General features: G+C 39.4%; 1 protein-coding gene across 2 annotated transcripts in view; it reads left to right on the forward strand.

Moving 5' to 3' along the window:
• Positions 1–14,317, forward strand: part of caln1 (calneuron 1) — a 56,541-nt gene that overhangs the window by 15,684 nt on the left and 26,540 nt on the right. For both annotated transcript variants that reach the window (XM_014336895.2, XM_005932584.3), the window contains 2 exons: positions 1,565–1,708; positions 8,661–8,773. In XM_014336895.2, coding sequence (XP_014192381.1) covers positions 1,565–1,708; positions 8,661–8,773 — 257 coding nt within the window. The remainder of the gene's footprint in view (positions 1–1,564; positions 1,709–8,660; positions 8,774–14,317) is intronic.

Consider the following 14,317-nt stretch of genomic DNA (forward strand, 5'->3'; position numbering starts at 1 on the left):
AGTGTGGGAAGTCACCGGGTAACATTTTGGGGTTTCTGGTGTATCTGGGTCAAGATTTTCTGATGGTCACTGTGTAAGAATGCAGATCCACTCATCCCTTGTCTTCACTACACTGTCTTCACTGCTTTACTACACATACATTCACACCTGTGGCTGTGGGAATAAACTTTTTTTTCGTTCTGTGATGATGAATGGTCCATTAACAGTGCAAAATTTTAACATACCTTGTGAGTTTAAAAACACTGTGCAATGATAAACGGTGGCGACAAAAGTAGTCCTTCTCTGACTGTATGTTTGCAGTCTTATTCAACAGAAGGCAAACTACACTGTAAAATGATCATTTAACTGAATCAACATTGCTTTCAATCGCAAAAGAAGCTGAACGTTACACACGAGCTTCACCAAATTGGTATTTTCAGTTTTATTATTCCCCTGTAGTTTATCTTCCCTGCTGTTACATGTATTCTCATAAGCACTGGTGACTCGAACAGCCAGAACATGCTAAACCACACTACAGCAAAAAACAAGGCTTCAGTGTTTATTAGGCAACAACAAAGAAGGATGTTTAGCAGGATGGGAAGATGAATTTCTCTTATCTGTTGAATAGCATAGGTAGGGGTGTTATTCTACACAGTAAATGGTTCTATCGACTGAAGGAAAAATCCAATATCCTAAAGGTCACAAATTTAACGCTTGTAAGGGACGAAAAGCAGTGAAGCAAGTCCCACTCTAACTACCTCTTTTAGCGTAGCTTTGGATGATTGAAGCAGACCTAATCTGCTCATTTTAGATTTTATATTTTTATTCTTTGACTCGACATAATATACAGTTAAAAATAATAATAAGTTGCCTCATAATTGGCCTCAGTGCAGTTCTTAATTTCATTCATTGACTGAAATGAACCACTTGAATGCCTTTTTCCTCCCACTTTGAGCCAAGTTTCTCCTGATTGGCTGCCCCTCATAGACAGAAGGTTTAAATAGAAGGTGGATTCAGCTTTTCTGTTCACAGCCAGAACTACATGTCTGAGTTGACCCTATTAGGGACATTAGAGCATTCTGAAGTGTGAACCTTTGGCTCAAATTGATTTCTTTTTTTAAATACATTCCTCAAAAAGCAACAATCAAAGATAATATCATATACCAGCAGGTTACAGTGGAGAAGGTGAAATCATGAACAGCTGAGGTGACAGTGGCTGTGACAGCAGGTGGAGAAAATGAATCAATGGTCTGAATTGATCTTGTTAACTTGAGGCAGTGGTGCGAGACCAATTGCATCACACAGCCCAAAGCTAGGTCAGACAGGAAGTAAGGGAGAGGGAAGAAGATAGAGGAAGGACTGTGGATGATGATGATGATGATGAATGAGGTGAAAGTTTGACTTCATTGAATGTATTGTGAAATAAGTCTCAAGAAGCATATCATCGCCAAAGAAAGGAATCCCAGAAATGCGAAAGACCAAGCAAAATAACTACGCTGAATAAGTGTTTGATTCCCGAAACTGGAGGCAGGAGGGGTAAGCCCTATTTATAGATGCTGAGTCGATATCCTGTTTGTCTTGGCAGAGATCAGAGAGGCGTTTAAGGTGCTGGATCGTGATGGAAACGGGTTCATTTCCAAACAGGAGCTGGGCATGGCCATGCGGTCTCTGGGTTACATGCCCAGTGAGGTGGAGCTGGCCATTATCATGCAGAGACTAGACATGGATGGTGAGTCACATGTACACACACACACATGTAAAAATGCTCTGTGCAGTGCAGAATGGGATCCTCCCTCATGTGTTGCATAATAAAAATGTACACACCGTCAGTTTTTATTGTCTTATCAACGGGTAACTTCACAAATATCTACGGTAAACTGCAATGTTTCTCTGTTCACTCTTTAGGCTTCAGATGCACTGATTACATCTCCCACCGTCTCATGCATAAAACATTTATTCATGCCTGCATGACTTTGTACTATTCTTGTTTTCAGCTACTTGCTTTATCCTCTTGACACATTGAATTATCAAAGTGAAATTGATGCCCAAGGAGAGCAAAGTAAATGAAGAAATTTGGAGATTAATCAAAAGTATGCATGCGTGAGATGGGCATAGTTTTTGTCGGTTAGGTGGGTTTTCACAATGGTTGCCCAGCAAGTACAGTTTGTATAATGTCATTGTAGTTCCTTCATAACTTGACAGTCTGGTGTGTGAAAATACATTTAAAAAATGCATTATAACAACAACATGTATAAGATTCTTGCAACATAAAGAAATTAGCTGAGTTTTATTTCTGCAGCACTGTCCTCACCTGAGACATTTGAACTTTTTTGTCCTCAGAGAGAACACTCTCAGCACCAAGAAAATACAAACTTAAGCTTTCTCTTCTTTTGCACAGAGCATTTGTGCCAATACGGTCGTCTGCGTTAACTGTGACTGACATTTAATAAAGGGTAGACTCTTAAAATTATATAAGACTGGGATGGGAAAATGCAATATGCAAATGTCAGATTGCTGAAAAAATATTCACATTTTTCATGTTTCTATCAGAGGCTTTGATAAGTGCTTTTCAGTCTCAGAAAGAGTGGAATACTATAAATGTTCAAGGCTGAATATTAAAGTTTAAGAAGTTAGACTGCCTTTATGCTTCTGACTCATCCACCACAGAATCCCCAGAGACCCTAACTGCTGCTGTGCCTCAGGGCCGGATCTTGTTGCATCGTCTGCCGCAACCAGAAGTTGAGGTTACTTTTGTCACAGCAGCTTTTGTCACCAACATCCAGAGCTGTTTGTTTATTTATTCCCTTTCTTGTCATTTATCTTAGTGTATTGAATCTAAGTTTGCTGTGGTTTCAAAAACCTATTTTAATCAACTAGGTCAATTTGTTTGTATCGATAAATGTCTTTAGCAAAATACTGGGGATTTTTCTTTATTTGGGCAACATTGAATGCTGGAGCTGGCTGAATACAGAGTCAGGATACAGTCTAATTTTGAAAATGAACATAGAATAAGGTAACTCGGATCAAAAATGAGATGGCACTAATGCAGGAGGCCAGTAGGAGGTAGGTTGTGTTTCCAAATAGGCTTAAAACATGGAACTGTGGAGTACTGGGAGCTTAACTGGAAATGTTATGGGTATTGTCATCTGCCAACACACACATCAAATCCTCCATGAGCTAAATGACCTCAAAGAAACACACAGTGCACAAACAAATATAAGAAAAGAATTCAGCACATGTTGTTTGAAAGAAATTATTTTGCAATTCAGCAATTCTCTTCTCGTGTGTATGTCCAGCAATGTATTGATGAAGAGTGTCAAGGGGGCGCTGAATGAGGGAGAGTAAGGGTATTAGCAGATGAGTGGGAATGGATGATGGTGATTGTATCCTGGCCAGGTGGGCAGCTGTGAGGCTCTTTCACAGCCATTGATTCTTTGCCCAGCTGCCAACTCCAGCTGATCTCCAGAAGATACTGATCGGTTATGTGTTCTGCTTCTCTCTTCTGCCAAACCAATCCATGTGATAGTTGCTGAGCTCTGTTTGCCCTTCGTGCAGAGGTGTGACTCCTCTTCTTTGTTCCTAATCACAGCATTGCACCAGTCTTTGTTGTTCACTCAGATTACACTTGTTCTTTGTTGTACTGATAATGGTCATGTCTTCAATCTGTAAATTCTGAATACCAACATTTGCTTTTATTCCCTCCTGTCATTTGCCTGATTTGTTATCTTGACAGTGAGCAGGATTCTGCATATTTCTTTAATAATTCATTGTTCTGTTTCCAGCTGAAATGAAATGCTTGGTTGTGACATAACACAGGAAGAAACTGTTCAAAAGCAGGTGGCTTGGGCTATGACAGACACAGAAAGTGACTCAGTGACTTTGTGCATAATGTTCAGCTGTCAGAAACTGCGGATACATCAAAATGGGAGCTGAGATGCAACTGTGGTGTTTTAGGGAAGAGTGAATTACCCTGTACTGTGGTTTGTTTGTTTTTCTTTGAGGCTTTGTGCATGTTTGGTACAGCATCGAGGAATAATTTAAACAGTAGTAATTATCAAATTGGACAATCAACATGGCTTGTTGTCAGTCAGTTTGCACACGAGTTTTTATCTGGTTTATCTTCTGTAATGGAAATAAAAACTTTGGGTGCTACTAAAACAACTGAACTAATGAATGTGTTAATGCACGTTGTAGAAGTATTCATGCACACAGGCTTGGAATTACATAAACCGATACAACAATGTAGCAAGAAGCAAACTGAACACATTGTTTCCCAGAGGAGCTGCCTTCCTGACAGCACCACTGGGGAGAAACAGCTTCTTAGAAGTGGAGGGAATAAAATGTGCAACACTGGGGTAAACTATTTAATGCTCGCTGTAGTAATATGCACATAATTCAGCGGATTTTGTGTGTATTGCTAAATACTGAGATTGTTCATAGTTATGTAAGTTATGTGGCGGGGCTTGATCAAACTTGTTTGTCCAGTACATCCCACAGATGCATGATTGGATTGAGCCTGGGAAAATTTTGAGGCCAAGTCAACACCTGAAACTCACTTTTGTGCTCCTCAAACCATTTCTGAAGCACTTTTCCTTTGTGGCAGGGCACATCATCCTGCTGAAAGAGGCCATAGCCTTTAGGGCAGGGGTGGGCAATTCCAGGCCTCGAGGGCCAGCGTCCTGCAGGTTTTAGATCTCACCCTGGGTCTACACACCTGAATAAAATGATTAGTTCATTACCAGCCTCTGGAGAACTGCAAGACATGTTGAGGAGGTAATTTAGCCATTTGAATCAGCTGTGTTGGATCAAGGACACATCTAAAACCTGCAGGACACCGGCCCTTGAGGCCTGGAGTTGCCCACCCCTGCTTTAGGGAATACCGTTCCCATGAAAGGATGTGCATTGCCTGCAACAATGTAGGTGGTAGATGTCAAAGTAACATTCATATTCAACATAAATGGCAGAAGCCAGAGTTTCCCAGCAGAACAATCCCCAAAGCAGCACACTGCCTCGGTTGGCTTGCCTTCCTCTTATAGTGCATTTTAGTAGCAGGTATTCCCCAGGTAAGTACCCGACCAGCCACATGATGTGAAAGAAAACAAGATTCTTCAGACAAGGCAATCTTTTCCATTGCTCCATGGTCCAGTTCTGATCCTCACATGCCCATTGTTGGTGCTTTTGGCAGCTGACAGGGGTCAGCCTGCCTGCAGCTATGCAGTCTCATCCAAACTGTAATACATTGTGTATTCTGACACCTTCCTATCAGAACCAGCATTAACTTTTTCAACAATCTGAACAACGGTAACTCGTCCGTTAGATCGGACCACACAGGCCAGCCTTTGCTCCCCACATGCATCAGAGAGCCTTGGTTGCCCATGACCCTGTCTCTGGTTCCCCACTGAACCACTTTTGATATAAATGCTGACCACTGCAAACTGGGAACACTCCACAAAAACTGCAGTTTTGGAGATGCTCTGATCCATTTGTCTAACATTCACAATTTGGCCTGTGTTTAGACTCACTCAGATTGCTTGCCTTTTTCCCCCCTGCTTCTAAGACATGAACTCTGAGGGCAAAACATTCACATGCTTCCTAATATAACCCACCTGTTAACAAGAGCCATGATAAAGAGACATCTTTTGTTATTGTTTTAGTGGTCACAATGTTATGCCTGATCTGTGTATATATTATCTCCTATTGTCCTTTGTCATGTCATCCCTCTTTGCGGTTTGTTTCCTTGCCCTGTGTGTTATGATTTTTGTACATTTTGGATTCCCTGCTCTGTGAATTGGATTACCTGTGAGTGATCAGCATTAAAGGTGGATTTTGAGTTTATTTTCTGTCTGCCAAGTTCTGCATTTGGGTCCACGATCTGCCTTCCATGCAGCAAATCCTTAAGAGTCACTTTAACTCACTTTTTAGTTGATGGGTTTCTGAGGAGCTGTCAAAAGAGAGCGGAAAGTTTTAAAAATGTTCAATTTTTGGCATGACAGACAAATTGAGCAAACACAGAGAGGCAAAGATTTCAGTGACAAATTAATTTAAACCACATTTCTCAAAGATATCAGTCAAAAAAGAAAAGTTACCACCTATGTTCAGTAGTTTAGGCGTACTAGTTGAAAGTAGTAGGGGGAGGATTTTGGATTATTCCATAAGGTTTAATGTTTGTAGGTGTTATGGTTTGTGTGTTTAACAGTGTCTGTCCTACTTGGACCTCAAATAAAATTGACACAATCGTACGGGCATCTCAGGGCATCTCACATGGCCCCAAATGCCTTCAACAGCTAATTAACAGCTGACACAACCATTTAATGCAAGTTATTCCCCAGCTTACATTCTCCTTTTTCCTTTTTTATCACATTCTTTTACTATTTACAGCATTAAAAAGAAAATAACCTTCTAAAAAAAGAAAATAAAGGAAAACTTTTATTTTAATTCTTTAAGCCCATCAGTTCGTTCCAGTAAATGCAGACTGTCACTCCTGGGAAAGCAGGTGGCTGAGTGGAGTGCTATTTTAGTCATTACTTCAGAGCTACTTTAGAATTATTCATTCTGAAGCGGTTTCCTTCATGCCCCCATGCTTTGTGAGGAGCTTCTTCATATTCCCTAGAGCAGAAAATATCCTAGGATTGCCGCAAACAGGTATTTAACTCGCTGATCATTCGTTCATTCATTTATTTTTTTCTGCCCACTTGATTTCCACTCTGGACCTCCAGGGGGGCTGCAGCCTCTGCAGTGCAGAGTGCACCTTGTGTGGGAGGTGCATGTTACAATATGGCATATGGAGTATTATGATTCATCTTTGGTATTGGTGGTGGTGTCTTTTTTCCTGAGATGCTTTAGTCTTACCTAGTATAAAAACAATAGTGGCGCTTTAAACAACTTCCCATAACATGTGTGTATACTAGTCTGTTCTAAATGTATGCATGATTGTTTTTCATCCTGTCTTACCTTGAACCCTTTCACCCAGTCCACCTTCACCTCTACTGTCATCCATCCATCTTCCAAGCTTGACATCCTCGAATCCTGATGTTGCTTCATCTGGCCTGTAGCCCTGCATTTGCCCTGCTGAATATGTATGGGCAGAAGTCAATGACATGTTACTGTGCCAAGCATCCTCCAGAGTGGGTGTCGCTATTGAAGGGAGTGGTAGGGGCAGATAGAGGCGTCCTGCATCAGTAACTTTCCACTGACAAGGCCCAATACTCATCTGCACATAAAGCAGGAGCAGGTGGGAAGAAGAGAGAAGAGCAATTAGTTTACAACAGTGACAGAGAAACACAGGACACAAAAAAGAAAAGAAAGACAAACTAGGTTTTGAAAGACCAAAGATGACAAAGAATTCAACGTGTTTTGTTGTTCAAAATCAACTTTCTCTTTATTTAGGTTTTATGTCATGCCTTTGTTCAATAGGACTGAATTCAGAGTGTGTCTGTGAGCAAATTTATTTGAAATCCGGAGACTGCAATTCTCTATGGGATTTGGTGATTTTGTTTCCAACTCATCTCATTTTTCACAATTCCCATGACCTATAATGTGCAGCAACTATTGTCAGTGTAGGTTTGGGTCATTTAAACACTGAAACTATGAAACCGGGCAAACGCTACAGAGGGAAGATAATCAAACCCTGCTGGGGGTTTCATTATATAAGACAAAAAAGGCTATACATTTAAGGGCATTCAGCTGGATCAATATAAAACTCTGATCTGTTTGTTTGAATTGTTCCCGTCTTCAAAGTTTTGATGCTTTGTTCTGGCAGTAGCTGTAACAACTATCAGCAGGCATCTGAGATCAGTGCTGCTGGAATTGATGTTCACTGCAGGACTCCATGTTTTGAGTGATGAAGTAGCTGCAAACTTTGATCTGCTCCACAGTCTGCATTATAGATCTAGTCAGAACTCAGTTTTTTTTCTTATGTCTCATCTCAATAGTAAATGTCATATTGAACTGTGTTATTTGAAGCATGCTGGCTCAAATAATATAGGGCGAAGACAGCGCAGCATCCAGAATTCTGTTTATGGTGGAACAACACTTTCTCCCACACATTGTAGAAACCTTTTGAATCCCCAGAGGCCTCAAGACTGTCTATACATTCACTTTTTTCCAAGAGGCCAGTCAAACTGGCCACATTCTTAATAATGCATAAATTAACTTTGTATTTAAACTGTAAAAACTGCACCCTCCACATGCTTTTTAATGAAAAGGAAGTTGCTGCATAGATCAAAATTTATTTTTTCTACCAGGCTGTAAATATGTGTATTTGTCCTTGATGTAAATATGTAAAAATTATGTATGTTTCTGTTCTGTGTCTTGTGTACTGTTAGTTTGTATATGTGTCTTCTTGCTGCTGTTACACCCAAATTTCCCCTTGTGGGACAATTAAAGGATTATTCTATTCTATTCTATTCTATTCTATTCTATTCTATTCTACTATATCTGCCACAAGTGGCCATTAGATGAACTGCACTTGATTTTTCAGCTCCACAGGTTCCTGCTTACTAATAACTGCTTTCCTTTGTGCATCTGCAGCTCACAGAAGAAAAAGAAATCACATTATAGGATAGAAAACAACTAACGATGATGGATTTTATTATTGGGAAAATTTTTAGATGTTTGTTAGATGACAAATGCCATGAGTGCTTCGTCATTGATCAACAATCTGTCCTCTCTTTCACCATCAGGGGACGGGCAGGTTGATTTTGAGGAGTTCATGACGATTCTTGGTCCCAAGCTCCTCTCATCTGAAACAAGAGAAGGCTTTCTGGGCAGCACAATCGATACCATCTTCTGGCAGGTAAATCTTGATTCTCTTTTACCTTTATTCTCTGTCACACATCTGTTTTGTTACCACTTCTGAGTCATGAAATGAACTGGATGTGATGATGAGACAGATGCTATATGTCTGAGCTGAAATATAAATGCAGCATCATTCTTCTACATCTTTGTTTTAACTGAAAACCAAGGAGCAGGATTTTTAAATCTCTTTACAAAAACAAAGCTGCATGTTGGTCCAGGAATGCTGTCCTCAGTCTACTGTTCTCAGCCTCCTGTTATGTTGCGGGTCAGATTGACCCAGAACAGAAGAGATGTCACATGTCATCTGCATCACTAAAGGAAACGGAAAAAAAAAAATCTAAATTATACAAGAAAATTGTAAAATAATCAATGCCAGGGTGTCTGACACTTTTGGATGAGTAAACATGCACCGGGTCAAATTGACCCAGGAACATAATTGGTGTTCCTGGAAACCAACATAACAGGCGGGTTAAAAAGTGTGGTCGAGTTTGTCTGGTTTCCTCTAGATCTCTCACATTACATTACATGATTGGTTACTACATCATTACGGTGCAAATGATGACCAACTGAAAAGGTACATTTTAATTTTAGTATTAAAGAATTAAAAAATAACAAAACACCAATGCCAAATTAACCTAATTACACTAATTAACTGTACTATGAAAGCAAAATAGAGCTCATATATATTCTACATCTTTAATGAAGCTGTGCAGAGTTTTAATTAGTTTTGCTCTTACGCAATCAACTCTGTGAATATATTTTAGATTTTATGTTCCCGAAAAAGAATATTTGTGTTAAAGTGACGACATCCTGGAGCAGCTAAATTGTGATGTGTCTTCTGTGCACTAATGGATTCTGCAGTGAAATACAGTCTTCTGAATTTAACTCCATTTCCAGATTTTTTCAATCCTTTTTTGAAGGGCAGTGCAAATATATATCCATCCATCTATCCATCCATTCCCGCTTATCCTTTTCAGGGTCGCGGGGGGCGCTGGAGCCTATCCCAGCTGTCATAGGGCGAGAGGCGGGATACACCCTGGACAGGTCACCAGTCTGTCGCAGGGCTGCAAATATATATATATATTATATATACTGATCTCCGTTGAGTTGTACTGTGACCGACTCACAGCATAAAGGGGTTTCAGAATCTGAGAACAGTAGTAAAAAATGTCTGTTTAAAATAGTTTTGCTTTGAGTGAGCTAGAGTGTTTAACACACACAGACACACAATAGAATGGAGGACAGAGCCTGAATGGGCATGTAGACAAATCTGGTATGTGTGAGAGAAAGAGCAGAGCATTTGGCACTGATAGTAACACTTGGCAAGCCTGCCCCCCTGATGTAATCATCAGCTTGACCCAGGCTTTTTCTCAGGGGAATGAGCTTGTGGTTTACACCGTGAGGACACAAGTCTTTAGAGGTATGAGTGCAGGACGGCAAATGTACTGCCAGCCACATTTGGCCGATGCAGTGACCTTGGCTTGTAAAGAAGAGCGGTTGGCTTGAAACAGTTTGTTTCATTTTTTTTTTTTTTCAACCCCTCAAGTAAAACTGGTTGTGGTTTACGGTTTGTTACTCCTGCACTAATAAACCCACATTTCAAGTCAAGACGAATGCCCAGACGCAGAAATCAAACACCTCATCAAATGTGTGGAGCACATTCAGAGGGAAAATGCACTGCAGACCATCTTTTATCATAATTATTTCTTCACTCACCTCACAGATAATTACTTGCTTGAGACATTACAATTTTGTGCCTAGTTTATTTTATTGTTAATAGTGTATAACTGAGCCTTATTCAAAGAATTTGCTTCAGTGTTCCTCTTTGAATACATAAGTGTTTTTTTTCCTAATTATTAGAATATTGGAGTAGATGTTGAATTTTTTACCTTGCATCCTAGTACCAGGGTGTTAAAAGTGATTTTTATGAAATATCTCAATAAATGTTGCATCCACTCTGCAGACAGTAACATGCAGTGTTTTGTGTTTGGTGGGACAATTGAAAAATGAAAATGATCTTAGCAATGCAAGTATGCATGGAGAAAAATAACACTATCGGCTCAAAAGCCTTCCCATCAGTTCAGCAGACGCTGAATAAACCATCAGCTGAGACAACTCATGCTGCTGGCTCATTATGTCCCACTCATTAAGATTCAGAATCAGCACTTCAAATCAACAGCTCTTACATGCTTAGAAAAATGCAATTCCTTTGTGGTCATAAACAACAGGATAAAAAAATATATCACATTCATTTAAAAAAGAAGAAAGAGAGAGAGAGAGAGAGACAGGGAGACAGTAGAAATGTTTTTTTTCCTTCTTGCTGACAATGATGCTTAATGCATTATAGTTTTACTCGCTGAAGATGCACAATTCAGTGCCATTAACAGGAAAGAAACATAATGACTATGTGAAATGCGAAAGATGTGGTAGAGATAAACCAAGAGCACATTATGAGTGTTTGTTGGTTTTTACTGCAGTAAAAATAGGCTGTTGAAGAAAATAACATCTGTTGTTTCAGCCCAACCATATTTCAATAGAAGTTGTTGGAGACAAAACAAATGCTAAGGAGAGTTGGTGTCAGATATAAACTGTAATCTTTAGTTCCAAATTAATGCTAGCTGTGATTTGCATCGGGCGTAATGTGCAAATCGTCAGAGAATGCAAAGTTTTTAGCCATAATAAGCTTTTTAGTTGAATTCCATCCATATTTTTTACCTAACTAGAATTGCAGGATGTTGGAGTCAGTCCTAGCTGGGCGACGAGCAGGGTACAGCCTGAACATGTGTAATACAAAGACGCTGACAGCTGTTCACACCAACAGCTAATTTAGAATCAACCTAATATGTTTTCAGACACGTGAGAACATGCAAACTCTACACAGCGGACCAAGAGGTACAAACCCATGGTATAAAATGACATTGCTAACCATTTCATTATGGTGCCAAGGTAAAGACCTTAAAATATTATGCAGCACAACCCAGTCTGGCAGAACCAGACTGAGGGAAGATGGTTAAGGTCTACAAAAACTAGAATGATAGGGAAGTCAAGAGAGGAGAGCAAAGACTAAAAAAAGAAGTAATAATAAAACAAATAAATGATATAGTAAGTCAGTCAGCTAATATGTAATTTTTATTTTCCCCATAATGGTAACTTAGAGAAACTGGCACAAGTATAGTTCAGGAAACAACAAAGTAAATATAATACTCCACTACATTAGGAAACGGTATACTGTATGTGCAAAGTTGGGCTTCAATAATGACATTCATAATTCTCATCATGACGTAAAACATTTAAAATTTTCAGTAGCTTTTAAAACCGTTGAATATATAACAGTTAAGAATAATTTCAATGATATAGACTCACAGCTGCAGATTTGTCAGTTTTATATCCATGAGGCAGATTCCCCAAAGCTCTGTTGAATGGAGATCTGTAGAGGTCATCTAAGTACATGGAGCTCATGCAGAAGAAACCAGTAGGAGGTGATTCGAGCTTTGTGACATGGTCCGCTAGTTTGCTAGAAGCAATGATCAGATTGGTACACTGTGGTCACAAAGGGATAGTTAGGTTTCACCATTTAAACGATGCTCACATGGTACCAAGGGGCCTAAAGTGCCAAGAAAATACCCCCCACACCAGTAGACCATCAACAGGATGAACCGCTAATAATAGACAGGATGGAGCCATGCATTCATGTTGCTCATACTAAATTCTGAGGCTATCCTCTTAATGTTGCAGAATAGCTCGAGACCCATCAGACCAGAGACCGTTCAAGCCCATCTGCTTGAGGGTTCAACATGTTGTGTGTTCAGAGACATACCGTGGTTGTAATAAATGGTTATTTAAGTTGCTGTTGCCTTCCTATCATCTCAAAGCATTTTCACCCAGAGAACTGCCACTGTCTGGATAATTCCTTTACCTCATTCACTATAAACTCTGCACATGGTTGTGCAGGAAAATGCCAACAGATCAGGAGCTTCTGAAATAATCAGACCAGCCTGTCTGTCAACAACAAGGATGTTATGCTTACCTTTCTTACCATTCTGATGTTCCGTTTTACATACTTGCACTGACCATGTCTACATGCCTAAATGAACTGAGTTGCTATCCTGTGATTGGCTCCTTAGACATTTGCAGAGAGTTAAGAGCCGTTGAAGAGAGGTACATAACAAAGGGGCTGGTGAGTGTAAGTTCAGGTATAACAGTGATGTCTGCAACTGAATAGAAATCTTTAAAATCTTTAGAATATAGTATGTAGTCCCATGGACTGGATCTGAGGAGTCAAGAAATTTGTTCTGCCTTTACAACCAAATAAAGCAGTCTCTGGCTGTATAGTATATGCTTACTATATGTTTCCCAGAACCTTTCCCAGACATGCTTTATATAACTTTTTATAATTATGCTTATAATTATTAGAATTAACATCCTTCAAATCTTGAACTTTACATTGATTTGACACATCTTAATAATTTGCTTTGATGGAAGCAATATATTCAATAATCGTGACAAGGAAACAACGTGCACAATACTGATAATATTTTCGCTGTAGGCGTTTTGTGCAACACTTAAAAAAATTCAGTTTTCAAAGCATTTTACGGGGTACACTTTCCTTCTTTGCCAGCATTTGTTTTCTGTGCTCGTCCATCAGAGCAGAGCGGGATTCGTTCAGCAGGAGTGTGACACAAGCACACCCTGCACTCAAATGAACCTTATATTTAGTTGTGGTTCAGTCCTTTTGAACCCTGAGAGTAGCTCTGTTCTTGACTTGGAAGAGAGATTTTTTCATTCCAGCGATATCAAGCAAAGTGTCACATCCTCACCAGCTGGGGTGATGGGATAATGATTCACTCGCTGTCACACACTCACTTTCCTACTCACCCGTATCTGCTCCTGAACAGTTTGTTAATGTATCTAATTATCCCATTGGATAATTATGAGCTTGTATTTTAACAACTGCAAACATTAAAGTTTTTTTTTAAGTCAGCAGCAGCAGCAGCCTGATTAACAAGACAAACGAATAGTAAACAAAACAATGAACATTCGAAAAATCGTTTTTCAATGCCTGCTTGATTGAGATCAACATTATTTTAAATTTTCATTTTTCATGTGCAAGCACTTAATTCCTTCAACTGAAAATTACTGAAGATGTATGGAATACTTGTTATATAAGATCAAAGCTCCCCTGCACTTTTAATTGCAGGTCAGTGTACCTTGCATTGTGCTAATTAATCCCTGAGTAGGATGGTGACTCATCAGTGAGAATAGTAGAAATGGAGATCATATAAGTTGTGAAGATAATGAGTCAGAGGTCAGATCTGGTCAAACGCAGTGTGTTTCCTCTTTGTGCGCTTGAGATTTATCAGTTTTTAATTAGTGAACTTCAAGGTAATAGTGTGTACCTTTTCAAGGATCATAAAGGTACAATAAAACTTACTTATTTAAGATAAGATAAGATAAGATAACTCTTTATTGTCATTGCACAGTCATACATAGTACAGTAGTACAATGAAATTGGAAAAACTGTCCTACGTCGGCACTACATATA

This window comes from Haplochromis burtoni, unplaced genomic scaffold (genome assembly GCF_018398535.1).
Source record: "Haplochromis burtoni strain Fernald_Lab_line unplaced genomic scaffold, NCSU_Asbu1 Contig_153, whole genome shotgun sequence".
Taxonomy (NCBI): Eukaryota; Metazoa; Chordata; class Actinopteri; order Cichliformes; family Cichlidae; genus Haplochromis; species Haplochromis burtoni.